At 42.1% G+C, this 23,712-nt stretch overlaps 1 protein-coding gene across 1 annotated transcript in view; it reads right to left on the bottom strand.

Moving 5' to 3' along the window:
• The window catches only part of ISX (intestine specific homeobox), a 22,999-nt gene extending 456 nt beyond the window's left edge, over positions 1-22,543 (bottom strand). Inside the window, exons 1-3 of the mRNA XM_014307344.2 lie at positions 22,372-22,543; positions 14,591-14,830; positions 4,073-4,224 (exon numbers count right to left, since the gene is read on the bottom strand). Coding sequence (XP_014162819.2) covers positions 4,073-4,224; positions 14,591-14,830; positions 22,372-22,543 — 564 coding nt within the window. The remainder of the gene's footprint in view (positions 1-4,072; positions 4,225-14,590; positions 14,831-22,371) is intronic.
• Positions 22,544-23,712: the final 1,169 nt, after the last annotated feature.

Raw genomic sequence — 23,712 nt, 5'->3', positions numbered from 1 at the left:
GACAGCCTAAAAATAACAGTCCTGGACTGCTAAAGCATAGGTCAAGGTACTGGTCAGCCTAACCAAGGCTGGATGCTGTAAAGAGATTCTGTCTCTAAATGAACATGGCTTTGTGTCTGCAAATGTCTCAGGTCTTCCTCTCCAGGCAATTTCTGATTATAAAGACATTCTGAATCAAAGTATGATTTACAGGGAAGTGATTTAGAAGCAAAATGGGGAAGGACCACCCTACAAGAGACACCTCACAGAATATTTATGAAACAGGTTTAATTCTATGAAGAAATGTGTTATTTGATCAGTGGATTGATGGTGGGATTTTTTGTCATCACATTGCCAGTTTTGTCTTTTCCAGTGCTACTTCTCTGGGATAGTCCCATGGCATTACTGGTGAAGTGATTACCTGGTGAAGGATAGCTGGCTCTCCCTCACTGCCTTTCACAGCAAACTGTTTTCCCTAAACTCTGAGCATCAGAAAACATTGACCTCCAGCTCAGCAGAACCAGGGGCTGAATCTAAAGTAAACCACTGGGTTTGACAGAGCCCTTTTCAGACTTTACATAGCATATGGGAACTCTGGACCATGATACCTTGTTTTCTGTTGTGGCTCACAGAAGGAATAGGATCAGCCTGTTCAAGGAAAGACAGTATTGCAGGTTTTCCAGGGCTCTCTGGGGAGAGCAGACCCTTTTGTGGACAAAGCTGTGCAGTGGTCAATGCACCCAGCATTCTGTTTTCCCTGGAAGGTGTGACATCTCATGACAGAGTTCTTCCACTCTGTTTCCAAGTGAATAGACTGAGAAAAGATCCACCTAGATGTTTTGCTGGGCTGCAATAAAAGTGTGTCACCAGTGGAGATGTAGTAACAGGGTTCTACCTATGTTCAGCTGGTAGCATTTGGAAATTCACATAAGGGACCTAAGTGAAAGACCCAAGGGGATCACTCAGCAATCTGAGTATGCTGTCAGCCGTCTCATTTGCACTGGAAAGCAGACAACTAATTTTCTCTGGGGAGTTCCTTTCATCTGTCAGCTGATTTGACCAGTCTGCCTTCTGGCAGAGGCATAAATGTATTTATTGTGCATCTTGCTGCACTGCTGTGAAAAGTTGAAGCCCCCTTCAATTGTAGTTTGTAGCTTGCTAAGGAACTTGCTGTTTGAATGTAAGCAAGTGGTTCACATGAACACAAAGTGTTGGTTATTGAAGACAGGTGCTACTGGATGTAAATACATATGAATTTTAAGCCAAATAATGAGCAGCTCAGTTTTTTCTGCATCTCTTACCCAAGAAGTAATGGGAATGTCAGGAGCCCTTTGCTATATTGCTGATAGTTAGCTGCTATATTGCTGATAGCTAGAAGTATCTGGGGTTACTGAAAGGACAGTTTTGTTTATCTGGGTTTGCATGTGACTGGAAACTGCTTAGTCTGTATGAACTTTTCCATTCCCTTTCTACCATGCAGGAGTTATATGGTGAAACAGCACCATTTAACACTCACAAAGTGACAGAGGGCAAAGGGGGCACTCCAGCCAACATTCAGTCTCTGAAGCGCTCCTTCTAAAATCTGCACATGGGATAAAGTTCTCACTTCATGGACTTACTTTATTTAACTAAAGGCAAAGATTTTAACACTTCTCAGACCAAACTGCTCTTTTTTTTCCCAACCAGCTCTCCAGCACCCTTACATCTAAAATGATTTCTCCATACCCAGTATGAGTCCTTTCAATTGTCTTTTAAACCTTTTCCTCATGCTCTGTCTACATTTATCAACCCAATGCACAGAACCATAGACTGCTCTTGGTTGGAAATGCATCTTTTAAAGAAAATCTAGTTCCAACACTTCTGCTGTGGGCAGGGGCATATTTCACTAGATCAGGTTGCTCAAAGCCCCATTCAGCCTGACTTTGAACTTGACTTGACTTGAACTTCCAGTGATGGGACACCCACAATTTCTCTGGGCAATCTGTTCCAGTGTCTTGCCAATCTCACCATAAAGAATTTCTTCCTCATACACAAAGTAAATCTACCTTCTTCCAGTTTAAAACTGCCACTAATAATCTCACGATAGAAAGATGAGTTTGGCAGTGTCTTTTTTATGAACCAGTGCTGATAAGCATTAAATATGTTATCTTTTCTTTAACTCTCCATTAACAAAATATGCAGTTCTTTTCACAGTTTTTGCCAAAAACCAATGTTTGTCTGACAGGCCAGTCATTATCTGGTTGTCCTGTTTATCCTTTAAATACTGACACATTAGATTTCTTCAAGGCCCCTGGAATAGAATGTCTCTCATGCTCCAGAACTGATTAAATATCAACACTGATGAACTAAACTACATCTCAAGTAGCTTTTTCAGAACCACTGGAGGTAAGTTACTTAGATGTGTAGATTAAAAAATAACTGTCTGTAGCAGCTGCTGTTCAACATTATCCTTTTAGAAAGTGCTCCCTGATATATTTCCAAGGATAGAGCAGAAATTATGACTGAACATCTTTGCCATTTATGCATTATCCTTGACAGTCCTACTGTTTCTACAAAGTAACAGATCAATATAATTGATCACTTTGGGCTCTTTTTTTCTTATTAATCGAATTTTATTGAGTTTTTGATCTTTAATTTTTCTGACCAAAGCTTTGCCCTGCACCCTTCTGCTTTGCTTATTTATTTTTATAATTTCTTGTTTCTCATGTTTACTCATACATGATTCTTAACTTTTTTCTGTGTAACACAAACAGTTATACAGTTTCATCTATCCATTTAAGCTGTTTCACAGCAATCATTATTTTTTTCTTGATTGGAGGACACAAGATTTTTCACAGTTATGAAGGGTTTCATTTGGTTACCAAATGGTTGTTCACTTAATTTTTTGATAGTTAAGTTATATTTCTGAGGTGATTTAACTTACACAAAGCTTTGTGAAAACTATTTCAAAGTAGGAAGAGCACATGCAAATTCTCTGTGTGCTGTTTGATTTGTGTGACAAATGCAGTCAATTGAAACTATAACTTGTAACTTGAACCTAATTTTTAGTTCTGTGGCTGATTTCCCTTTATTAGCCAGGATGAGGTCAAAGACAGAATTTCCTGTGTCATGTATAACATTGTCTGAATTGGGAATTTGCCATCTGCACTTCATACATGAGGGACTTTTTACTTCTTTCATATACATCTCAGGTTGATGTTTCCTGTAATAACTCATTTTTATTTTTCCCTATACAGATTATAAACAATTTTTTTAAACAGAAAAATACCTTATTCTTTCATGTGATTTATTGTTCTGTGGAGAACACTGACTGGCAGCTCAGCTTGTCTTTTATGCTGTTGGAAATGCATTGTTGGAGTACTGGTATTGCTAATGGGCATATTGTGGCAATGCAGGTCTAATTCTCCCTGTCACCTAATGATGAAGCAATATTATCATGGCTAGTCAATAGTCCCAGGCATGTCATAGTCAATAAACAGCTCTGTGTTGAACTTTGATTGTTAGAGAGGGATATATGCAAAGAAGTACACCAATGACTATAGATAGCATTGCAGCAAGTGCAGAAACTGCCTCATGCAAAAATCATCACTACAGTGCCTGGTAGGCAACACCAAATGCCAATACACAGTGATATGTATATTTTAATGTAGCAGATTTCCTATGCAGTAAGAATTTGGGGTCAATTTTAGCTCAGTCAGCAACATTATATTACAAATGGGGGAAACCAGATTAGTTTCTGTGCACTGAAATTATGGCCAGGGCATTTATAGCCCGTCCTATCGAAATACAGAACACTAAGAAGCACTTCCATTTTGGCAACTATTTCCACGTGTTTTGAGACCCTGTGGAAGATGGATGTGGATGACAGTTTGTACTGGATGAATATTAACCTATAAATGGTTGATAAATGATCAATAAATATTTTCATAAATGGCTGCTCTGTCGCTACAGAGTCCAACAGGTTACGCATAACCATCTGTAACTCTTATTTGCTATGCATTTAGTATGCTTAGAACTCCTGTTAACCCTTTGATTAATTCCATGTGGTTAGTCACAGCTGGGCGAAAAATACTTCTTTCCAGACACACTGTACCTGAACTCTGGCTTCTGGGAGGTTTATCTTTGCTGCCAGTTGATTGCGAATATGGACATCCGGGTAGTGAGTCACTTGGAAAATTTTCTCCAGTTCCTGGAGCTGCTCAGCTGTGAATGTTGTCCGGATTCTTCGTTTCCCTTTCCTCTCAGCTGTGAAAAACAAGGAAAGATGTATTACTTTTTACAGAAAAAGGCTACAGGACCACAAGAAGATTCAGAGATGCAGCAATTTCTGTAAATTGCTCTGCAGTTGGGATGGCATTTACAACTCCTTCTAGACGTGTACTTATCATAGGTGACTGGCTCCTGATATTCTCTAGCAGACAACATGAATGCACTCCTTTATCATGAAAGGAATGAGTCAAAAGTGTCCATTTGTACTGCTAATTCCATGGATGCACTGCATGTCAACAGCTACAAATGCCTACGTATTTTAACATACTAGCCCTGCAATGAGTTTGTCACCAAAATCCTTCAGTGTTGGACCAACCATTGACCCCTGACTGACTGCTATTCTCTTCCCATACCATTCCTACAGCAGCAGGGATAGCCAACAGTTTAACTCTGCTGTTGCAAAGAAAAGGTGTTTTTCTGACTGTACCATTGTGGTGTGGGGACTTTCTGAACAAGCTTAACCTAAAGAACTCAAGAATAAGGCCTTAAAGCCCATGCAGAAGTTTAAGTGCTGTGAATTCCAATGCTCCATTGCTTCACCTGTTGTGGTGTCATCACAAAAAGTGCTTCTCTAAACACTCCTATAGTGTTTTGAAAAGGCCGTCCTACACCAGGATTTTTTATTTAGATCATGAACTCTGTATAGCACTTGATACAAGTTAGAATGAAGTCTCAGTTGCTCTGAAATGATGCTGAAGGTCTTGCAAGGAAGAGGAAGAAGAAGCTGCAGAATGTGCAGTTCAGCCTTATCCCAAAGCTGGAATCTTCTCTGATGCACAAATGGAGTATCTTCCACCTCACACTGACTGACCAGCACAAAAAGCCATACCCCAAGCATTATGAACCACAGGGATTTTTCTACTGAGCTCAGAAAGCTGCATCTGATGGGTGCATAAAAATTCTAATATTATTTTACTGACTGTGATGAGCTTGCTACTCAGTGACCTGAAGTAATTCTCAATTAAACCATGTTGTTACAAAAAATTGCTACTCTGTATGGCTGCTTTTGGTCTTCCACGGTCTGATGACAACTAACAATTCATACTGTGTAACTAGAGGCATACTCTTTCTAATGGGAACAATTAACCACACAAGGTTAGCTTAGCCCCTCAAAGAGACTTGGTACCTTTTCCCCCATTTGTTCAGCCATAAGCATCCTTTGGAGGGCTAACACAGTGAAAAGGTAACTAAACACCTAGGCCAATATAAAGTGGGCTCTGTGCCAACCAGAAAATGCCATTTTTCATTCTGTAATCAAAACCTCATTGTGGCTCTGTTGACACAGAAAATAAGGATTAAAATATTCTGTTCATCAGCTTGGTAGGAAGGAGCCTGGACACAATACCATTGTGAATATTTCATCTTTTCTAAACCTTTTGGGGACTTTGAAAGGAAACCAGTCATGCAAGAATAACTGAGGAGTGTCATTTATCATGTCTGTCAAGACTACCATGTCTCAGAAACAGCCTAATAAAGCTGATGTCCAACACAGTTAAATCCCTATCATTAGACTTTCCACCAGCCTATCAAAGTACTACTCATTAAACTGCAGCACTGGCTTCAGTCTCAAGAGAAAAATGTTATTTCCACTGAATCTTGCTGGCATTATGGGGGCAGAGATTTGAAATGAGAAATATTTGTGTGTGTTTATGCTGAAGGTATAAAGGGCTCCTTCTCCCAAGAAGCTCTGATTACATTTACTTGAACCTTCTCAGAAGATTACTGCAAAGGGGGTTTATTGCTATATGCAAGAAAAGGGAAATATCAGTGCTGACAGTAGAAATCTAAGGACACTACATCCCCTGTAGATAAGACAGGGTTCCCAGTTCATAATGCTGTTTCTTGTTTGGAAGATTTTCACCTGCCATTTAATATATGGCTTACTAGATTCTGTCCTGCTGGCACCTGAGAAATGTCCAGCACTAGAGAACATAGCTTCAGAGAGACACGTAGGTTTCTGGTGTCTCATACCAGCTTCTTGGATATGAAAATGACCCCTAAAACTTTGTGATGAGCAAAAGAAACTCCTCATCAGTCCACTCTAAATCCTCCACATTTTTCCTTCTAGAAAGGTGAATTGTATTATAGACAAGACTCTTATGTAAGGGGAGGATCTGCACAGTGCTGAGAAGTATCAATCCTACTGAAACCAGACTTTGCAAAGCTGAAATTCATCAGCTTGAACAAAATACAGTTACATAAGGTCATTTATGGACCAGTAGAGACTGAAGGACAGACTTTGATTTTGATTATATATGAAACTAAATTGCTAACAAAAATACTTCTTTGAATTAATCAAGACTTATGTCAGCAGGGAATATAGAAAACTGTATTTTTCAATAAGTAATCAGTCATTCTATTTTTAATTTTTTAAAAACTATTAAGAAATGCAAAAAATCTGGGACTCTATGTTAACATTTTCTCTTGCAAGATGAAACTTTCTCTGACTGTAGCTTTGATAGTTCCCTTTGCCTTGGGACCTCAGCTTAGAGATCCCATAGCAAACAACAGCATTCAGAATTACAGTCTAATAAAGAATGTGGGTGGAAGATGTAAGACTAGGAAGTGTTGGAAGTGTAACTTTGGCTTTTCAAATGTGGCTCTAGAGTCTCTGGGGAAATAAGACTCTGTCTGAGTTTCCTGAGCTATTTTTTATGTAAAAGCTGGGGATATTCAAGTGTGCTTTTGTGCTCCATGAAAGTCATTTGCAGGTTAGCTGGCTGTTGAAACCAAGCCTGAAAATACAAGGCAGCTAAACGTGTCAGCATTTTCAGATGCTTAGAGATACAGCTGTCTATACACTGCCTTACTGTTGACATTGGAAGGGCCAGATTCTCCACACTGATAAAGCAGGATAGCTCCTTTAAATTCGGAATCAGGCTCATTTGTCCTTTGCAGATCTGCTTTATTATTAGGTCAGGCTTGAAGCAAGTTGGAAGATATGAACTTTGTAGAAATAGAGATTCTTCTTGAAGGTGCACAGTGGAAGGATGAGATCAATGACTACAAGTTGCAGCAAGGGAAATTCTGGTTACATAATAGGTAAAAAATGTTTTCATAATGCGGGTAGTCTGATGTGGGGGCCAGGAGAGGCTGTGAAGTTTCAGTCCTTGCAGATACTCTGAACTTGACTGGTCAAAAACCTAAGCCACCTGATTTAAGCTGGCCCTGCTTAGATTTGGGGTTGGACAAGATAGTCTCCAGAGGCCTCTCACAACCTATTTTGTCGTGTAGTCTTTGACCTCCAAAAAACCATATGAAATAAAGCCCCCTCATCATTCCTTCCCTAAAAATTAAGGGAGCCTGGGGCATTAAGGCCTTAAACTAAGCACAACTTGAAGCATCTGATTTGCAATTGCTTATACACACAGTTTTAGCTTAGCATATTGCAGGTTATTTCCACTGTCCAGTATAACACAGTTTCAAGAAATCTGAGGTATGAGCAAATCAATACTGATAACTACTTATAAAAGTTTGTTAACATTTGCAGTTTTTAAAGTAAAAGCTGCACAACTGCAATAATGCTATACTTGGGGCAAACTTCTTCTGGACTACATTCTGTAGTAGGCAAATAGCCTGTGGTACACCTTGCACTGCTGTTTCTTAGCTGCATATCTGAACCAGCTAGAAAAACGCTGCCTTGGGGAGATCTCTGCAACTGCACCCCCCATTTGCACTTACCCCAGTAGCAGTTAGGACTGTATCAAGCCTACTTTGGCCATACACTGGAGGGACAAGGAATTAAAAATGCAGGAGAAGGGCTGGAAATCAGTACTAGCACTAGCACATATTTGCCTTGAAGTAGGTAATCCAGGGAGAGTAAACTGGTAGGATCAGTTTATCTCACTGCAATCTTCTTTGTCATTTCTGGACAGACAGCCTCACAGTATGCCACAGACAGATCCAAAGATTCTGCATCTTTGACAAGGAGAAAGCAGTTACATAAGCAAGCAAGTGCCTTTAGCTATATATCCTCAGAAATATATTTTTCAATGTGGAAAAAGTTGACAGTATCATTTTTTCTGAGAAAGAAACTCAGGTGTGTTGAAAAAGAGCCTCATTATATCTGGTTAAGTTCTGTTTCATCCTTTTTTGCCTTTTTCAGAGAAGCTCCTACCTCTCTCTCTCTCTTCTTTGTAATTCAGATATGTGGCTCCCCCAGCCAGTTCCTTCTTGTGGTTTTTCTGAATGTTGTTTTCGTGTGGTGAGATTCTGCTCACTGCAGACAGCCCCATAGCAAAAACCTCCAGTTATTACAGAGTGCTGACGGCATCAGGGCAAAACCTGCTTGTCTGTATAAAGGGATGTGCCCATGGCAGTCCCTCTCCTGGTTAAAGAGGTGGCTCATGGTTTTCAAAAGAGCTTGTGCTGCGATATTTAGGCATGAGTATTGCAGTGTGGCTAATCTTTATTAAAGTGGTTTTTCAGCCTAAGAAGGACTGGCAAAGCCAGTGAGACTGATCCTAACTGGATGGGTACAATGTGCTACAGACAGAGCCTCCTGCTAGTGAAACACAGCATTTAGCATCCAGCTGCTGCCTGTTCAGGCATTGCCAAAGTTAATTCAGAGAAGAACAACTTGAACTTTTAAAGTCTTGACCTCCTCCCTTCAGTCCAAAACTCCTTCATATAGAGTTGCTTCTACCCTCCAGAGTACAGCGCCCAATCACCTGACATCAAGACCGAAATACAGAGGTGTGCAGACTTCAAGGGGTGTGAGCCAAAAATACCAGGCTAGAAACCTGTTTAAGCAGGCTGTACAGTGGTGGTCAGGGGAGTTTCTTAAGTCTGCTTGTCAGAGGAGTTGGCAAGGAGTAGACAGTATGTATGAAACCATTCATGCGGACAGTTTGTTGTGGAGGATCGTGCTCACCATCAACCTTGAGCCCCTGGTGAATTTAACCTTTCCTGTCTGCCAGAAAAGTGATGACAGTGTTTACAAATGCTGCTGCCTGAAATGATGGTGTGCATAGCTCTGGCACAGCCAGTGGTCAGCACAATATCTGAAGGATGAAGCAAACCATCAGATCTGTACCTAGGCCAAAGGGCCTGCACGTTCATGACCTCCTTCAGGCCCGTGTGGATTTGTGTAGGTTCCCCATGCAGCTAAATCTCAAGCTTGACACTTGGCACATTCATTTCAGTGAATGTTTACCATAGTCAAACCTTACCTTAAAAGCAGTGGCCAGCTTAAACCAACAATGGTTCTCACCAAAGAAAACAAGTTTCCCACCACTCTCTGGTCCAAAATCCTTGTGAGAAACCAACCATTTGCAAGAGGGAGAAAGCTGAGTTTATTGCAGGTTGCACAGACAGCCTGCTTTTTTCTTTATTACTGCTCTTTGTGATTATTTGTACCTGCAAACATCTAGACACCAATCAGGAATGTTTATTTACATCCCTGCCTCTGCTGTTTCTCCTTTAAGCATAAAGGGCTTGCTAAAACAGTAGGTAAAAGACCTGCCCTCAATCTCAAAGAGCAGTAATAAACAAAAAGGGCTTTAATAAAAAGTTCTAGGACAATTTTGGAGAAGCCAATAAATACTCATTAAGACCTTTGCAATAAACTAATCACGATGTGCCATCAGCTTTACAAGTGGTCACACCATACAGATTCTACTAGAAGGAACAAATTAACCTCTGAGTCCTGTGTAATGTACCCTTTGGATCCAAAATTCCCTGGGAAGAAGGGACTGCTTGAGGAAAGCATCGAATGTTAACATTTGCTTTAAATAAATAAAAATCCAAACCCAAAACCCATGAAGAAACAACACAAAAGGACTTTATGATAGTCCCCAGCTGCTGACAGCTTTGCTTTATTCAGTGCTTACTTGCATCAGTGAGACTTCTATGTGAACAGAGTTTGAAGGGTGAGAGTAAAGGATTCAGGTTTTCATTTAATATCCAGGGTGTCATTATAAACAGTCAGTCTTCAAAGAGGGAGAAAACAAAGAATCAGCCTGCAACAATACCTCAAGTAAACCCACCAAAACAAGGTCAATGGTCTGGGGCATTTCCAAGTGTATCTAGAGGAACAATGCACTTTGGAGACACAGGGCTGCAGGGACTATTCACACAGATAAACAAAAGGCTGGTAAGACAGCTAATGGCAGCCAAATTATATATATGGGCATTTCTTTTTTTTTCCTCCTGCTTTTCCTTTTCATTTAAAATTGTTTCCTTTTGTTCTGCAGGACAATGAGATGCTTGTGCCCTTTCTCACAGTCCCATTGGCGTAGTCTGGGCAGCTGATATTTATCTGGGATTGCGATTGCACAGTGCTTCATTGCCTCTTGGGTGTTTCAGAAATGCATTAAGGTAAGTCAGCATATTAGGGAAAAGACTGTTCCATGAGAGATAAACCATGCTGTTTCACAGAGGTACAGGGATTTGACCATATTGTCCACAAATGAACAGTACAAGTGAATTTATGACTTCAGAGAAAACATAAACATTGTGCTAAGGATGTCTGCAACTGGCATCAGTACAGAGGGAACATGACTTATACTAGACTTCCTCCAGAACTGAGGTTATCTCTATACTTTCTGTTGTCTTTATGAAAATTGCCACCAGAATTCATCAACATGCTTTGGGATCACAGGTGCTATCATAACAATAAAACAATTAGATTAATAAAAAGATCCCTGAGCTCACAGTCAGCAATATGCAGAAGATTTTTGCTATGGAAATATTTGGGTGATGTTGACTCATTAGGGCAGCCTCCTCTACAGCAAATAATGAAGACATGAACTGCAGGAAATAATATGAACCTCTGAACCTCATGTGGTTCACAGCTTGAAGCCCTCAGTTTCTGGTGGAATTAGGAGCCAGCTCTGTTTATTGAAGCATGATCTATGCAGTCCTTGAATTACTGCCCAGAGAAGAAATCCCGCAGGACCAGACATCCACCTGTGTCTGAAGGTGATGCTGCTACCTGGCTTCTCCCAGGCAGCAGCTGCTCCTTTGCTTGAGCAGAAGACTGGAACCATTATGTGTGTGCAATGCAGGGCACACTAACACACTGCCTTTGGATGTAATTACAGTGCACACCTGCCCAATGTATACAATCAGACCCAGCATGTGTAAAAGACTCATTGGAAAATGATTGCCCAGGAGGATCCAAACTAGGCTGGGATCTTGTACTTGGCAATCTCCACCAGGAGCTGCTGCAGGCAGGTCAGGCAGGCATGGGGGTGTGTTATTGTCTCAGGCTCTAGTGCTCCACTCTTCTGAACTGGCAAGCTGAGTCCCAGGGAGGTCAGAGCAGAGAGAAGTAAAGGAAAGTGGGAGCTCAGGATTTGGGTGTTTACATTGACAGGTGCTGAGAGGGTGACCAACACCCACAAGAGTCTGCCCTGCTTGCTCTGACACTTTGAATACCTTGGCAGCAATGGTGGTTGCACATGGCAAAGGGGCTGCAATGACTCATCTCACAGAAGCTGGCCCAAACAGAGTCTGTACCTGCAGCTTCAAAGTAAGGCCTTCTTTCAAATGATCTCCTTCTAAAACAGATTTTATCAAAGCTGTTTCTCCTTCTAAAATGGGCTTTATCAATGCTGCTTTCCAAGAATCCAGGTTTTCTGAAAAGGCTCTGCTGAGCTTTCCATGCGGAAGGCCACAGGTGAAGGCATACAGCATTCTGAATGAAGGCACCCAAATTCAAATAGGGTTTAGCAAAACTAAATGCCAGTGTCAGCATATGAGGCATCTTCTTTTTTTGCTTACAGTGCAGACTCTAAGTTCAAAGTACAAGAGGCATTGCTTCCTGCAAGTGGTTTGTGATAAGGACATAAATGTATTTAGCTTAAATGACACTGCATTTCTAAACTGCTTAGTGGCAGAAGGCATTTTGTGGGAAAAAGAAAAATTTTAGGGAATTGTTACAGAGTTTCCTGGAAATATGCTCCAAATCCCATACTCAGGGTCACAGTCGGGATGCTCTTGTTATCTCAGACCACATGCCCATGAAGGAGGCTGTTGTTGAAGTCTCCTCACCTTTCTCTTCCCACACAAAATAGCACCAAAGACCAGCTCTCCTGCCTCCAAGGTGATTGTATAGCACACCTCATTTCTTCTATTCCCTGACAACTAAACAGATGTGTGTGTCTAGATAGAGCGCAGGGCCCTTCCTCACAAACCATCAATAGATGTGTGCTAAGAGAGAGAGGGGAGGGAATGTCCCACTAAGGGCTTCTGATGTCTTTTCACATCAGAAAGGCCTCCTGCTGCTGAGGTTGGTGATGTTCCTCTGAGTGCTTACAGCAATTGCTGGTGTGGGTGTGGGGGAGGTCCTGGGGACACCTCCATGGATACTTTGGGACTGCCAAGGTGCCTTGTCAGAGGACCCATAACTGACCTGTAGCTGCCATGCCAAAAGCATGTCTGAAGCCCCCCACAGCTGACAGGTGCATAAACAGAAGTTAATTTGCTATCAGCTGGACTACAGACTGCTTCCAGGGATGATGCAGTCTACCCTTCCTGCAGGTGCTGTTGCTGACCTTGTCTGAGAAAGGTGATACCTGCCACAGCTAGAGGCAGGAGAAAAAGAACCAAAAGAACCGCCAGGTCTTCCTCTGTAATGTAAAGTGGAAGAAGGAGGCTGAAACTTGAGATACAGGAAAGTGTTTTAAACCCAGGCGTCTAGCTCTCTACTAGGAAGGACATAGTGTATGAACAGGATCCGAAACATCATTGTCTGCACACTACAGGGAAAATGTCAATCCCGTGCTTTAGGATTCTCCCTCCTTCTCCAGCCAGCTTCTATCAAAGGCTCAACAACTGCAGGAACCAGTAGCCTAGGAAATGGCAGATCATTAAACCTCTGCTTGGCTTCAAAACCTCACTGTGACCAGGGAACAGAGGGATTTTGTTTAAAATGCCTTTAAAACACATGCAGCCATTGAAGGGGGCTTCTTATGTTGGCTCTGTTTTGTGCAGATAATTGCATGCTTCCTCCCTGCTTTACTGATGAGGCTGGTACACACCATGGTGCTGGTCAATGAGGCTAAGTGCCAAGCCAGGATGGCCACCTCCCAGCTATGGTGTGATCCTCCTGGCTGGAGACTGCCTCATATAGAGAATATGTGAAAATATTCTGTTTTTATATTCAGAGGCAACTCTGAGAGCCAGATGCATACAGCCCTGGCTCTCCTATGAGGAGGCCACATGATTTAGCCCTGCTGTCACAAGCTGTGTGCAGCTTACAGGGCAGAGGAAAGCTAAAATTTCCAGTTATCTTACAAAGCTTCTCCCTGCATCAAGACTGATGGCTGCCTCGTGCAGGAGGAGGAGGTGACAGCAGCTTGTCACAAGACTCATGTATACCATGACAGCAGTGGCAGAAACAAGGATTTTCTTTCAAATGTATTTCACAGAAAGTGTTGCTTCTCCTGCCAGCTTGCAGAGTATGGAGCAAGGATGATGTGTGAATCTCAGGAAAGCCAGCTGAGTAACCCCACATCTGCCATCTTCAATGGACTTAAATGAAATGCCTTCTTTTCCCTGGAGTAAGTAACAACAGACTATACAAAAACACCTTTCTGCTGCTGCAAACCTGTTTTCTGGAGTATAGTATGAATGTCTGTATTTACTTTTCCTCAAACACAAAGAACTTAGAGAAATTTCTGTCACATGCTGCTAATTAATTGCCGTCTGTCTCTTAGGAACTTGTCATGTTCAGGTACCACATATCCTGCATAGCCTAAAGTCTCTGTGAAACATATTGGAAAAGGATATTTGTATTGTCCACTGCTTTGGCTAGGAGATAGACCACTATTTACCAATGCTCGCAACTAATTAAATTAGCAGATTCACCAACATGGCCAGCATTGAAAATTGTGCCTGACCCACCCTGCCAGATCTATTGCCTGTCACCAGTTTGCCTGTGCGCATGCTGATGGCCTCTTCATCACCTCTACAGTGGGTCCAAGGTGTACAGAACACAGTGAGCTGACTCAGCTTATTCACCAGCCTCTCTCCCCATGTTGTGCAATGCACATTTTCCAGCAAATGGGTGTTGCACAACCCTGGCAGTGAGGCTCAGAACATGGCAACTCCTCACACCCCAAGCAGGAGGGCAACAAACACCCAAAACAGACCCTACCACTAACATTGGTAGAGTTGGTAGGACTGAGCTGGAACTTTGACTCAAATAGTGGCTTTTGATGGCAAGAATGAAGAACTGTCTCTGTGACTCATCCAAGAGCCATGACCAACTACTGCGACTCAGCCAGTGGAAACACTCGTGCTGTCTGTTGCTTGGTATCACTGTGCGCATAACTGTAAGATTAACAGCTGTGTTTTGGGGCCTTGAAGGGGAAAGTTTGGATACAGAGGCACTCACCATGAAGAGGATGGTCCACTGGGAAACCACATAGCTGATCTTCCTCATGTTTCCTTTTGCCTTCCAGACGTTCACATCCCGTGTCCTCACCCAGGAAGGACACTGGCTTGGCAGTAGGTCTTCTCTTGCAGTGAGTTACCTGCACTCTCCTTGCTTTGGCCATGGGTGTAGCACACGTGGTGGGAAGAAGCATTTTGGCTGAAGGTAAGTCACAGTCAGACTGACTCTGGCTGCTGGAATCTGTGAAGGGCACAGAACAAGACAGCTTTGAATAAAGCAGCCACCATTCAGCACACCTTCCAGTTTATGTAAAAAAAGTGGTCTGGATATTGTACCATTCAAACCTGGTCATATTTAAAATGGCCCTAATCCTTCTGTGCTGTACTTCAATGCCAAGATTACCCCATTTTACAGACAGAGGACCTCAGTGAATTTGACCCCCAAATCTTGCCTATTTTCTGCTTCCTTCCACCTTAAAACTTTCAATGGTCCTTATAAAGAGATTTTTTAAAAAGGACTGTAAAAAACAAGGAGACATAACCAAAAGATTGAGAAATCCCAGCTTCCCTGTCAGTATCCTAATTAGTGGCTGCCTTTTTGGAAGAACTTGGAAGCAAAGTGGATATTGAGCTGCTCTGAAAATCTGTCAACAAGACTGCCATGGAATTTGCAGGATGCCAAATGCTTTTAAAAGTCTTGTACTTTCTTAAATGTCCCTCTAGGTACATCTACCCTATAGGAAAATGGGCCAATGAATAGACTTAAAGTCAGTGTCCTCCCCAGTTCAGGTCCCTCTGTCCTTGTTTCTCCATCTGGGCTGCCTGCTCCCCTGATTTAGGCATTGGAGAATTCTAAAGGCAGCCTTTGCCCAGGCTGTCAACATTTCCCCTCTGCCTTTGTGACAAGTGATGCTGGTGATATCTAGAAAGGTACTGACAGCCAACTCATCTTTGTGAAATCCCCTGCACGCTCTTGTTGACAGGACAAACACGAGAAGCATGTGTTGGCCTATTTTCACGAAGTGCAGCTGTAACATTAACTTAGATTTAAGCATGGACATTATAAACAAACTCTGCAGTAACCTCAGCAGCAACCAGTGATGTCATGTGCTGGGACACCTGACCCCAAGCACTGAGGGAATTTGCCCCAGAAGCCACAATCTTTCTTCAGCCATGGTGTTGCATTATTACTAACACCATTACCTCAATTGTGCAGTAGGGGCACCACAAAGATCTTCCAGATGACTTCTGTGCCCTCAGGAATGTAGTATGAGTTCTTACTCCTCCTTATGAATGTAAGCAGACCTTGCAAAGCCATGCACTGACACGTAACATGCTGGGAAGCCTCGAGGTTTATGGCAGTGGGCTGTCTGTGGCTGCTAGCATCCCAAGAGAGTTACACCAAATACCCAACCCTCCACCTCCCTTTTCTGTATTATAGCCTTGCCATAAACCCTGGTGCTGAATGTTTGATGTGATACCTTTGGTAGCTGCAATCATGGCTCAGTTGTCTCTTCAGAGCCAAGACATCTGTGTCTGTGCTGCTTTAATGGCAAACCCAGAATTTGCTCTAGTTCTCCTCCCCACCTGGATTCTTTGCTTGGAAAGCCAGAGTAAAAGGCAACACATAAACATAACGTACCCATTGGGGAATTTAGGTTTCATGGTTTGAATGGCCTGGGAGCAAATATAACAGTACAGGTTTGTCTGCTATTATTGCCAAAGAATGTTAAAATCCTAATGCAATAATAGACTGCACTCCTGAGCAGTCTCACACATCTGGGCTCTGAAGTTTGCTGCACCTGTGGGTGGTCCCCTGTCCCTTCTCATATCTAAATGGCAGCAGGTGTGAACCACTACAGGCTGTACTTGAAGAGACTCCACTTTTAAATACACATTATATATATATATATATATATATATATGTCTGGCATTGGCAAAATATCTAACTTTTTAGACTTGTTAGAGATTTATTTACTCAAACAAACAAGTTCTATTTGAAAGCAGCTTTGGAGTAATGATAATTATAATATCTGGAGACAAAGTACGTAAGTCTGATTCTGCCCCCACTAAGAGCTCACACAGTAGTTTTGTAGAGGGTTGACACTTACATGAAGAAAACAAAGTTATAAGAGCTCCAAAAATTAGCCAAAGCCTAATTTCAATAAAGAATAATTGTTCAAATGTTATCTATTTAAAATATCACCAATCTGAGTAACCTTACAAACAAAATTACATGTGTACAATCATGCGGATCTTAAAAACCTGGCCCACCTCTGTGTTTGAGGCACACTGTGCAAAATGGAACTCATTCCTTTAGTATCAACTAAAGTTTTCTGGTGAGAAAACAGGTCAAGTTTTGAATAATATTTGTGGGATAAAGGAGAAGGATAGAGCTGGGAATAGTCCCTAGCAAGAGACAGGGGTTAAATAACAGATGATCAGAGGATATCAGTACTGGCATATGTTCCTAGCCCAGGATTTCCATCTTAGTCTCTCATCCCTAAATTAAGGACTAGTTGCACTCCTTTGCTAGATGTGATGCTGTGAAAATTCATATGTTACAAAAGTGATGATGCTTATATCCTACAGTAATGAAAAATGTGAGGGTACCTAAGCAAGGTGCTCTTATGGGGAGTGATTAAAGCTTTCTCAGAATGACATTAGCATTTCCTAAATTATAGAAGACTTTTCACATGTCTTTAATTCTTTATATACAACTTTCCTCCCCATTATTTTTCCTGAGATGCTCACACACCCCAGTGATGAGCACAAATTATGTATGAGCATGGACAGAGCAATTACCAACTGAAGTAGAAAGAACAGGGAGGAAAGGGAAGACAGTCCTACGCAGATTGGAAAATGCCAATATCTCTGTGAACAGGTGAAAAGGAGTGGGAGGATCTGTTGTTTGAGATCAAAGAAGTATGAACCTCAAAGTATGAGCCTCTGAATTAATCAAGGAGTTTTCTGGAGGATAAGATTGAAGGCAGAGTTTAATAATACTGAGTTGACAGCACATAGCTGAGAGTTAGGAGCCCCAATCCTGTTTGCATTACAACCTTCTCTGGTGTTTGTTGTTCTGACCAAGTAAAAAGCCTGCCCGAAGTTGTTGCTCTTTAAGTCAGCTTGAATTTTTTTGGTACACATTCATGTGACTCCAGCAGGGAGCTCTGAAAAACAACTATAAACTGACATGGGGCAAAACTTCCTCCAGAGAATGTAGTTTTCTTTTTTTTTTTTTTTTTTTTTTCCAGAGAAGGCAATGATATTTCAGCCCAACACAACATGAGATACTTGCTACTGTCATGCACAGAAATTACTTTGACTTGTTGCTCAAAATTGTCTTTTTCCTTGACTTTCCGTTGCATAGGAAAGGATGGACAATTTCAGGCAAGGTAGTAGGGTTTCACTTTGACAGCAGAGGTTATTTCAGATGACCTAAGTTCCATTTAAGCCTTGCTGTGTAATCACTGGAGACAGACCTGAGGAGGCATAAGGTTTATGATTTTAGGGTCTTACTAAGGCCATGAACAGGGAAGAGTCTGTTACTGAGAAATGGAAGCATATCTGTATTGTGGTTTTTTTTCTATTTCTTCTACATATTTTTCTTTCTTTCCTATTTTTTTGCTTTCCAGGTTTATTGGTTTTCCTTGCAATAGGTGGGGTGAATTGGTCTTATTGGCCAGATGGTATCCGTTCAGTCAGATTCCTTCAGTTTGTTTCCTCTTTAGTGATAAAGATGGGTGGAGTATTGCTAAAGGTGAACAATCACCATATTGACATTTGTGTGTGAAGTGGTGGTTGTATTCCTATTAATTTGCATATCCTTAACATGATGGAGCATAACACAGGCAGAATGATGAAATTACCATATCTGTTATTGCTTTCACTATTAATTTCCCAGGCGTAACATTCTCATCCCAAGCTTTCCCTGACTTGATAAAGGATCTCCTGTTGGTGAAACCTCACTGGCAGAAAACAGGGGAGTAATGAACAATCAATTCAGATGTAATTTCAAGTACATTAAAATCAGGTTCCCAGGAATTTGAGAACAATATTTTTTTTCCTGAAATAGGTCTGATATTCTTCTGTGTTTTAAATGAAAGAGTTGGCACAAGGGAGGAGATCAGCACTCACTGGGTGTTTAATTGTGTTCCTTGCAAAGGCCATGGTTACCCTTTCTAAGCATTGTGACAAAAGGTTGAGAGGAAAAGAACAGACTGCATACTAAAATGGCTTCTTGTCCATTATTTTTTTTAATTTGGTAAGAGTATTTCAATTATTTCAACAGCTTCAATAACTGCAGCTCCAGGTCCTCTAGCTGTTGTGTTTGTGCAGTGAACTCCCCTATGACTAACACTGCAACTGGAAAGCCAAATGTTTCAGAGAACACTGCACACTCCTTATTCCAAGTCCCACTGGAATTACACTCACCAAAACATATGAACTCAGGAGTCAGGCCCAGAGATCTTCCCATACATGATCAAGCCCCACTATTCTGTGAGAGGCTTGCACTGTACATCACAACATCCTTTTTGTCAGAGACTCAGAATAATTTGTTAGAAGCAATTTCTAGAAGTCATCTGATCCAGCACCCATGGATTTTCTCCGGAATCTTAGTTTGCACCCCTCATTTAGAATCATAGGTTGGAAAAGACCTTTAAAACCATTGATTCCAAACATTAGACCACCAAGTCCAACCATTTCTGACATTCTCCATCTTCTGCTCCCCTGGTCCTACCCATCTCTTCAGCTGATAACTAGATTTAGACTCCAGCACAAGTGTGATCTTGGTACTGAGACCGTCTACATCAGATGGTAATTTCTGCCCTCAGTATTTACCTCACAGTAGCCCATATGGTGCCATATGGATCTTCCTGTCTCTCAAATGAATCATAGCTCTGGTCAGATAAATACCATAAAGGATTGTGGGGAATGTCCTTAAAATCCTTAGTAAGATATAACTAACCCCTGACCTGTAGTACTTCCTTCTTTGCTGCTGCTGAACTCTTATGAGAAAGCAGCTGGATTTGTGTCCCATCCTGGAATTTCCAGCAAGTTCCCTAGCTCATTTCAGTTCCCTGACCTTGGCCAGCACTGAGCCATACTAGATGTGGCTGATTATTTACACAATTTTTTTAATGACAGTGTTATATGGCATGAAGCTGAACGACTTAGATGGAATACAACAATTATCCCAAAACGTACAGCACAGGGTATTGCACTTCTGAAATAAATATAACTTATCTGAATAAATCTCAGTTCTGCTCGGAAAGCAAAGGGTAATAAATTTAGGTACCACGTTCTTAGGTAGGAAACAAATAGTGAAAAGGTTTTGTTTTCATTTTTTTTAATTCTTTGATCAATTGCAAAAACAAAATACAAGTACAACAACATTTTGGAAGATTTCTACAGCTTTCCTGTTCTCCCACTTCCAGCAACAACTAAATGAATCTTCACATATATATACTGTTTTCATTAGTTAATATTCTACCTTCCCTTAAGTTTATGAATCCAGTCTTGCTTTCTAGCAGGGGAGAGAAGAGTCACTATATTCTCTTGCTGCAGCTACAGTCTCTCTCTGGTGTGAAGGTGCTGAAGAAAACCCAAAGGCAAGGCCTGATGGTTCTGCCTGCTTTGCTTTCAAGATGGAAAACCGACTGTATGCTCAGGTGGAGCTACATGGGCTGAGGCTGCACTGGCAGGGCAGTACTGCAGGAACCCACCACGTCCTGCATGCAGACCTGTCAGACCCTTGTGCCTGCAGTGGCCAAGACTCACTTAGCTGAGACACACAGTGAAACTGGGCTTCAACATATTGATTGTGAAAAAGGCTTAATACAAGAAGGTCCTGTCTGTGTTCCCAAAGAACACTCTCATGTTGTTGAAGTGCAGTTCTGTGGCCCATGCTGTGAACAAGCACTGACTGAATTTTCAGTGGTGCTATTTGTCTCACTTTGGATCCAGTGGCACAAAGTGACTGCCATGGACCCTCAGGAAAGGACTTCCAGCTCACAAAGTCACACTGCCAGAGCTCACAGCAGCATTTCTTCCCCTTCACAACCCTTGGCACACGGGCCCTACTGCACCAGCAGGAGCCTCAGCCACGTCCTTGTCCACGTCTACAAACCACCAAGTTCTTGCTTCTTTCTGGACTGGTTGTTCAGTTCCAGTTGACAAAAGCAGCTTAAGGAAACCTCCAAATGCTCCAGTCCTCCAATAGTACCAGTGGCAAAACAGGCAAGCAACACTTGCCAAAGCCTTCAGCAATCTTATTTTATCTTTGGAACAGCTTTTTCTTTGAGCAGATGGCCTGGAGAGGTCACTCCAAACCCCAGTTATCCTATGGTTCTGGGAAAAAGCAGCAAAATGCTATCTCTCTTTCCCAAACACAAGTTTCCATGGAAAGCTATAGTTACTGGCACAAAGGCAGCAGTGGTAAGTTCAGCCCCAGTGCTGTGAGGTGAGCCACACAGTGAGGAAATGAGTTATCCCGTGTCACAGATGAACAAAAAGAAGTCCAAATCTTGTGCAAAGCATGACTAAGAGTCAGTGTTAGGGTGTTTGAGTCCAACCCCAGTAACTCATGTTACAGTAGTGAGTAGTTCCCCTCACCCTTAGGTCTTGTTGGCTTTCTATGTGAATAGGCAATGGTTTCTTGGACTGACGGGCTTTTGGAAAAAGACTCTCTCCCTTCCTAAGGGTGGCTCATCCAGTGTCCTGGGAGATGGGGTCCTGATCCATGAAAGTATCTCTCTAGATTATGAAAAATAAAGTGTAGCATTAAGCTTTATTCAAAGAAGTTGAGTGACAGGTGAGTGAAAATTTTGTGCCAAAAGTACAGGTCATTTTTTGTTTAAGTGGATCTGCTTGTATCTACTTTTTATGGAAAATGCAGACTGAAAAAGATTAAAAAATACTTAATCCAGAAAAAGGACGTTGTTCTTTGTTTAACCAACAAAGGAGACAATTTCTGTGGGGGTAAAAGTTCACTCAAGGCTAGAGTAACTAAACTGTGAAAACTGAAGTCAAAAAGTCTAATGCACTTGCTGGTTTGCTAAGATCAGAGTCATGCAACTCTTCTACTAGCTGCTTTTATTTAGTTCATGAAAGAAGCTAGTGTCCATGATGAAAAAAAGAAATTATTGAACATATATGCTTTCTCTTTTCTTATTCCAGCAACTGGGTTCTACCACTCCGGTAGCTACCATTACCCTTACAAATAATTTCTTCTGCTTGAGGGTGAGTGTTCAAATTTATCAGAAAAGGATGCTGATATAAGATTTGGCTGTAATTCCAGACAATAGTCAACTCCTGGAATAAGTGAAACTCAAAAAATTTTGTTAAGTTGCAGCAGTCTTAGGCTCACTTCCTGAGTCTGAATACCCGTCCTTACAGCACACATTTATTTGTCTTTTCCTCCCCTACTAGATAACAAGAGTATGTTTTTTAAAAGGAAAGATGCTGTATTTTTTACAGTAAGCACTCCTCACTGAAGAGAGTTACCTGAAATAATTTTTCAGGTTGCATACTCACCTCTCCAATGACATTAAGGCTTTACAATGTACCAAACCCCAGAGTCCAATCTACTGCGAGGTTGAAAGCAAATTATTTTTAAAATATTATTTCTGCATATATAATGAACGATTTGTACCTGATAAGTGAAATCCTAAATTCCTATAAAAGTTAAAGAATTAAAATTCTAGATGACTGAACCTGACAGCCTTCGGGATTAAAAAGCAGGGAGCATTTTCATTCAGTTTTATGACTGGTACTTACCGAAGGCCGCCGGCGACCCTGCTTTTAGGGACGGAGGTCTCTCAGCGTAGCTGCTTCTGTTCCTGGTTTCACTGCTCGGGACAGTGCTGGCAGAAGGTTTCTTTAGGATTTCCTCAATGGAAAAGGACAGGCTGGGCTTCCTCTGTCCAGCACACTGGCGGGGGTCCGTCATATTCCTGCCCCAGCGGCCGTGGGCCGCAGAGCGCTGCCGTGCTGCCCTGGGTGGCGGAGCAGCCCGCAGGGCACGGGGCTGGGATGGAGCGTGTCGCTCCCCACCCATGCCCGGGTCACCCCGGCAGCGCTGGGAGGAGAAAAAGGGCACCCGCAACCCAGCGCACACGCCTGCTCCCCGCTGCCGATCGCCCTGGGACCAGCACCTGCGGTGTCACAAGCGGGGGTTGAGTCTTACCAACCCCACCCACTGCTGAGCATTCCCCCTGCTCCGTGTTTACGGAGCTCTGAACAAGCTATGGCCATTCCAGGAGGAGGTGTGCTCCTTGCAGAACCAGGAGAAAAATGCCCTGGGAAGAGTTGCCTCTTGTTGGTAAATCCTGTTTGTGAGGTAGTTATCTTCCTTTTCTGCTTTCAGCCTGAAACCTGCAAAAAGCCCACTGTACCTGTACCATTATGGAGTTAAGAAAATAATTGGCAGGACAAATACTTGACCCTCGGGCCGTTTACTAGCAAGAGAGACAACCTGTAAACTTCTCTCGCATACAAGGAAGTGTCACATATGAAAAGCTTCCTCGCCAGCAGTTCCCAGGTTTTCCTGCAGCCATCCCTCCTAGCAATCAGCTTTGGTTCAGATTCTCTTTTCTTCTGTTGTGAAAACCCTTTGAACTTTCCAAGCAGGTGCTTTTCAACATCAGCCCATCTTATCAGTCACAAGAGAAAAAGAGATGGCCCTTGCAACACGTGTAGGAATAGGAATTAGTGCCTTCTAGCCCACACCTATACTTGTAAAGAGAAGACATTATTTTCTTTCCATCCTGAGCTATGAGGCAAGCTAGCTTGATAATCATCCTACCAGTTGCTTAAGCCTCCCAATTAGGCATCCAGCACAGCGGGAGACATCCCGGTTAATGAGGGTGAATACCTGTGATTCCTCTCCTGAGCCACTTCTATCTTCTTGTTAATTTTTATTTTGGGAAGAATGTGGTTAGATACAGTCCTGTTCCTTCTCTCTCCCTCCCCCCAGGGGCATTTCTTGCCTTCTTCTGGGATTGCCCCTCACCTTTTAAATTGCTATGGTCGTTTCTCTCTTTCCTGCTGGCTCTTCTCTGTGCCTTCCTTATCAGGCTCTTATAATTGTATTGGCAGTCCCTGCCTTATTTGTCCAGC

The sequence above is a fragment of the Geospiza fortis genome, unplaced genomic scaffold (genome assembly GCF_000277835.1).
Source record: "Geospiza fortis unplaced genomic scaffold, GeoFor_1.0 scaffold173, whole genome shotgun sequence".
Taxonomy (NCBI): Eukaryota; Metazoa; Chordata; class Aves; order Passeriformes; family Thraupidae; genus Geospiza; species Geospiza fortis.
Note: the sequence above shows the minus strand (reverse complement) of the source record. Positions and strands in the feature narration are given on the sequence as shown.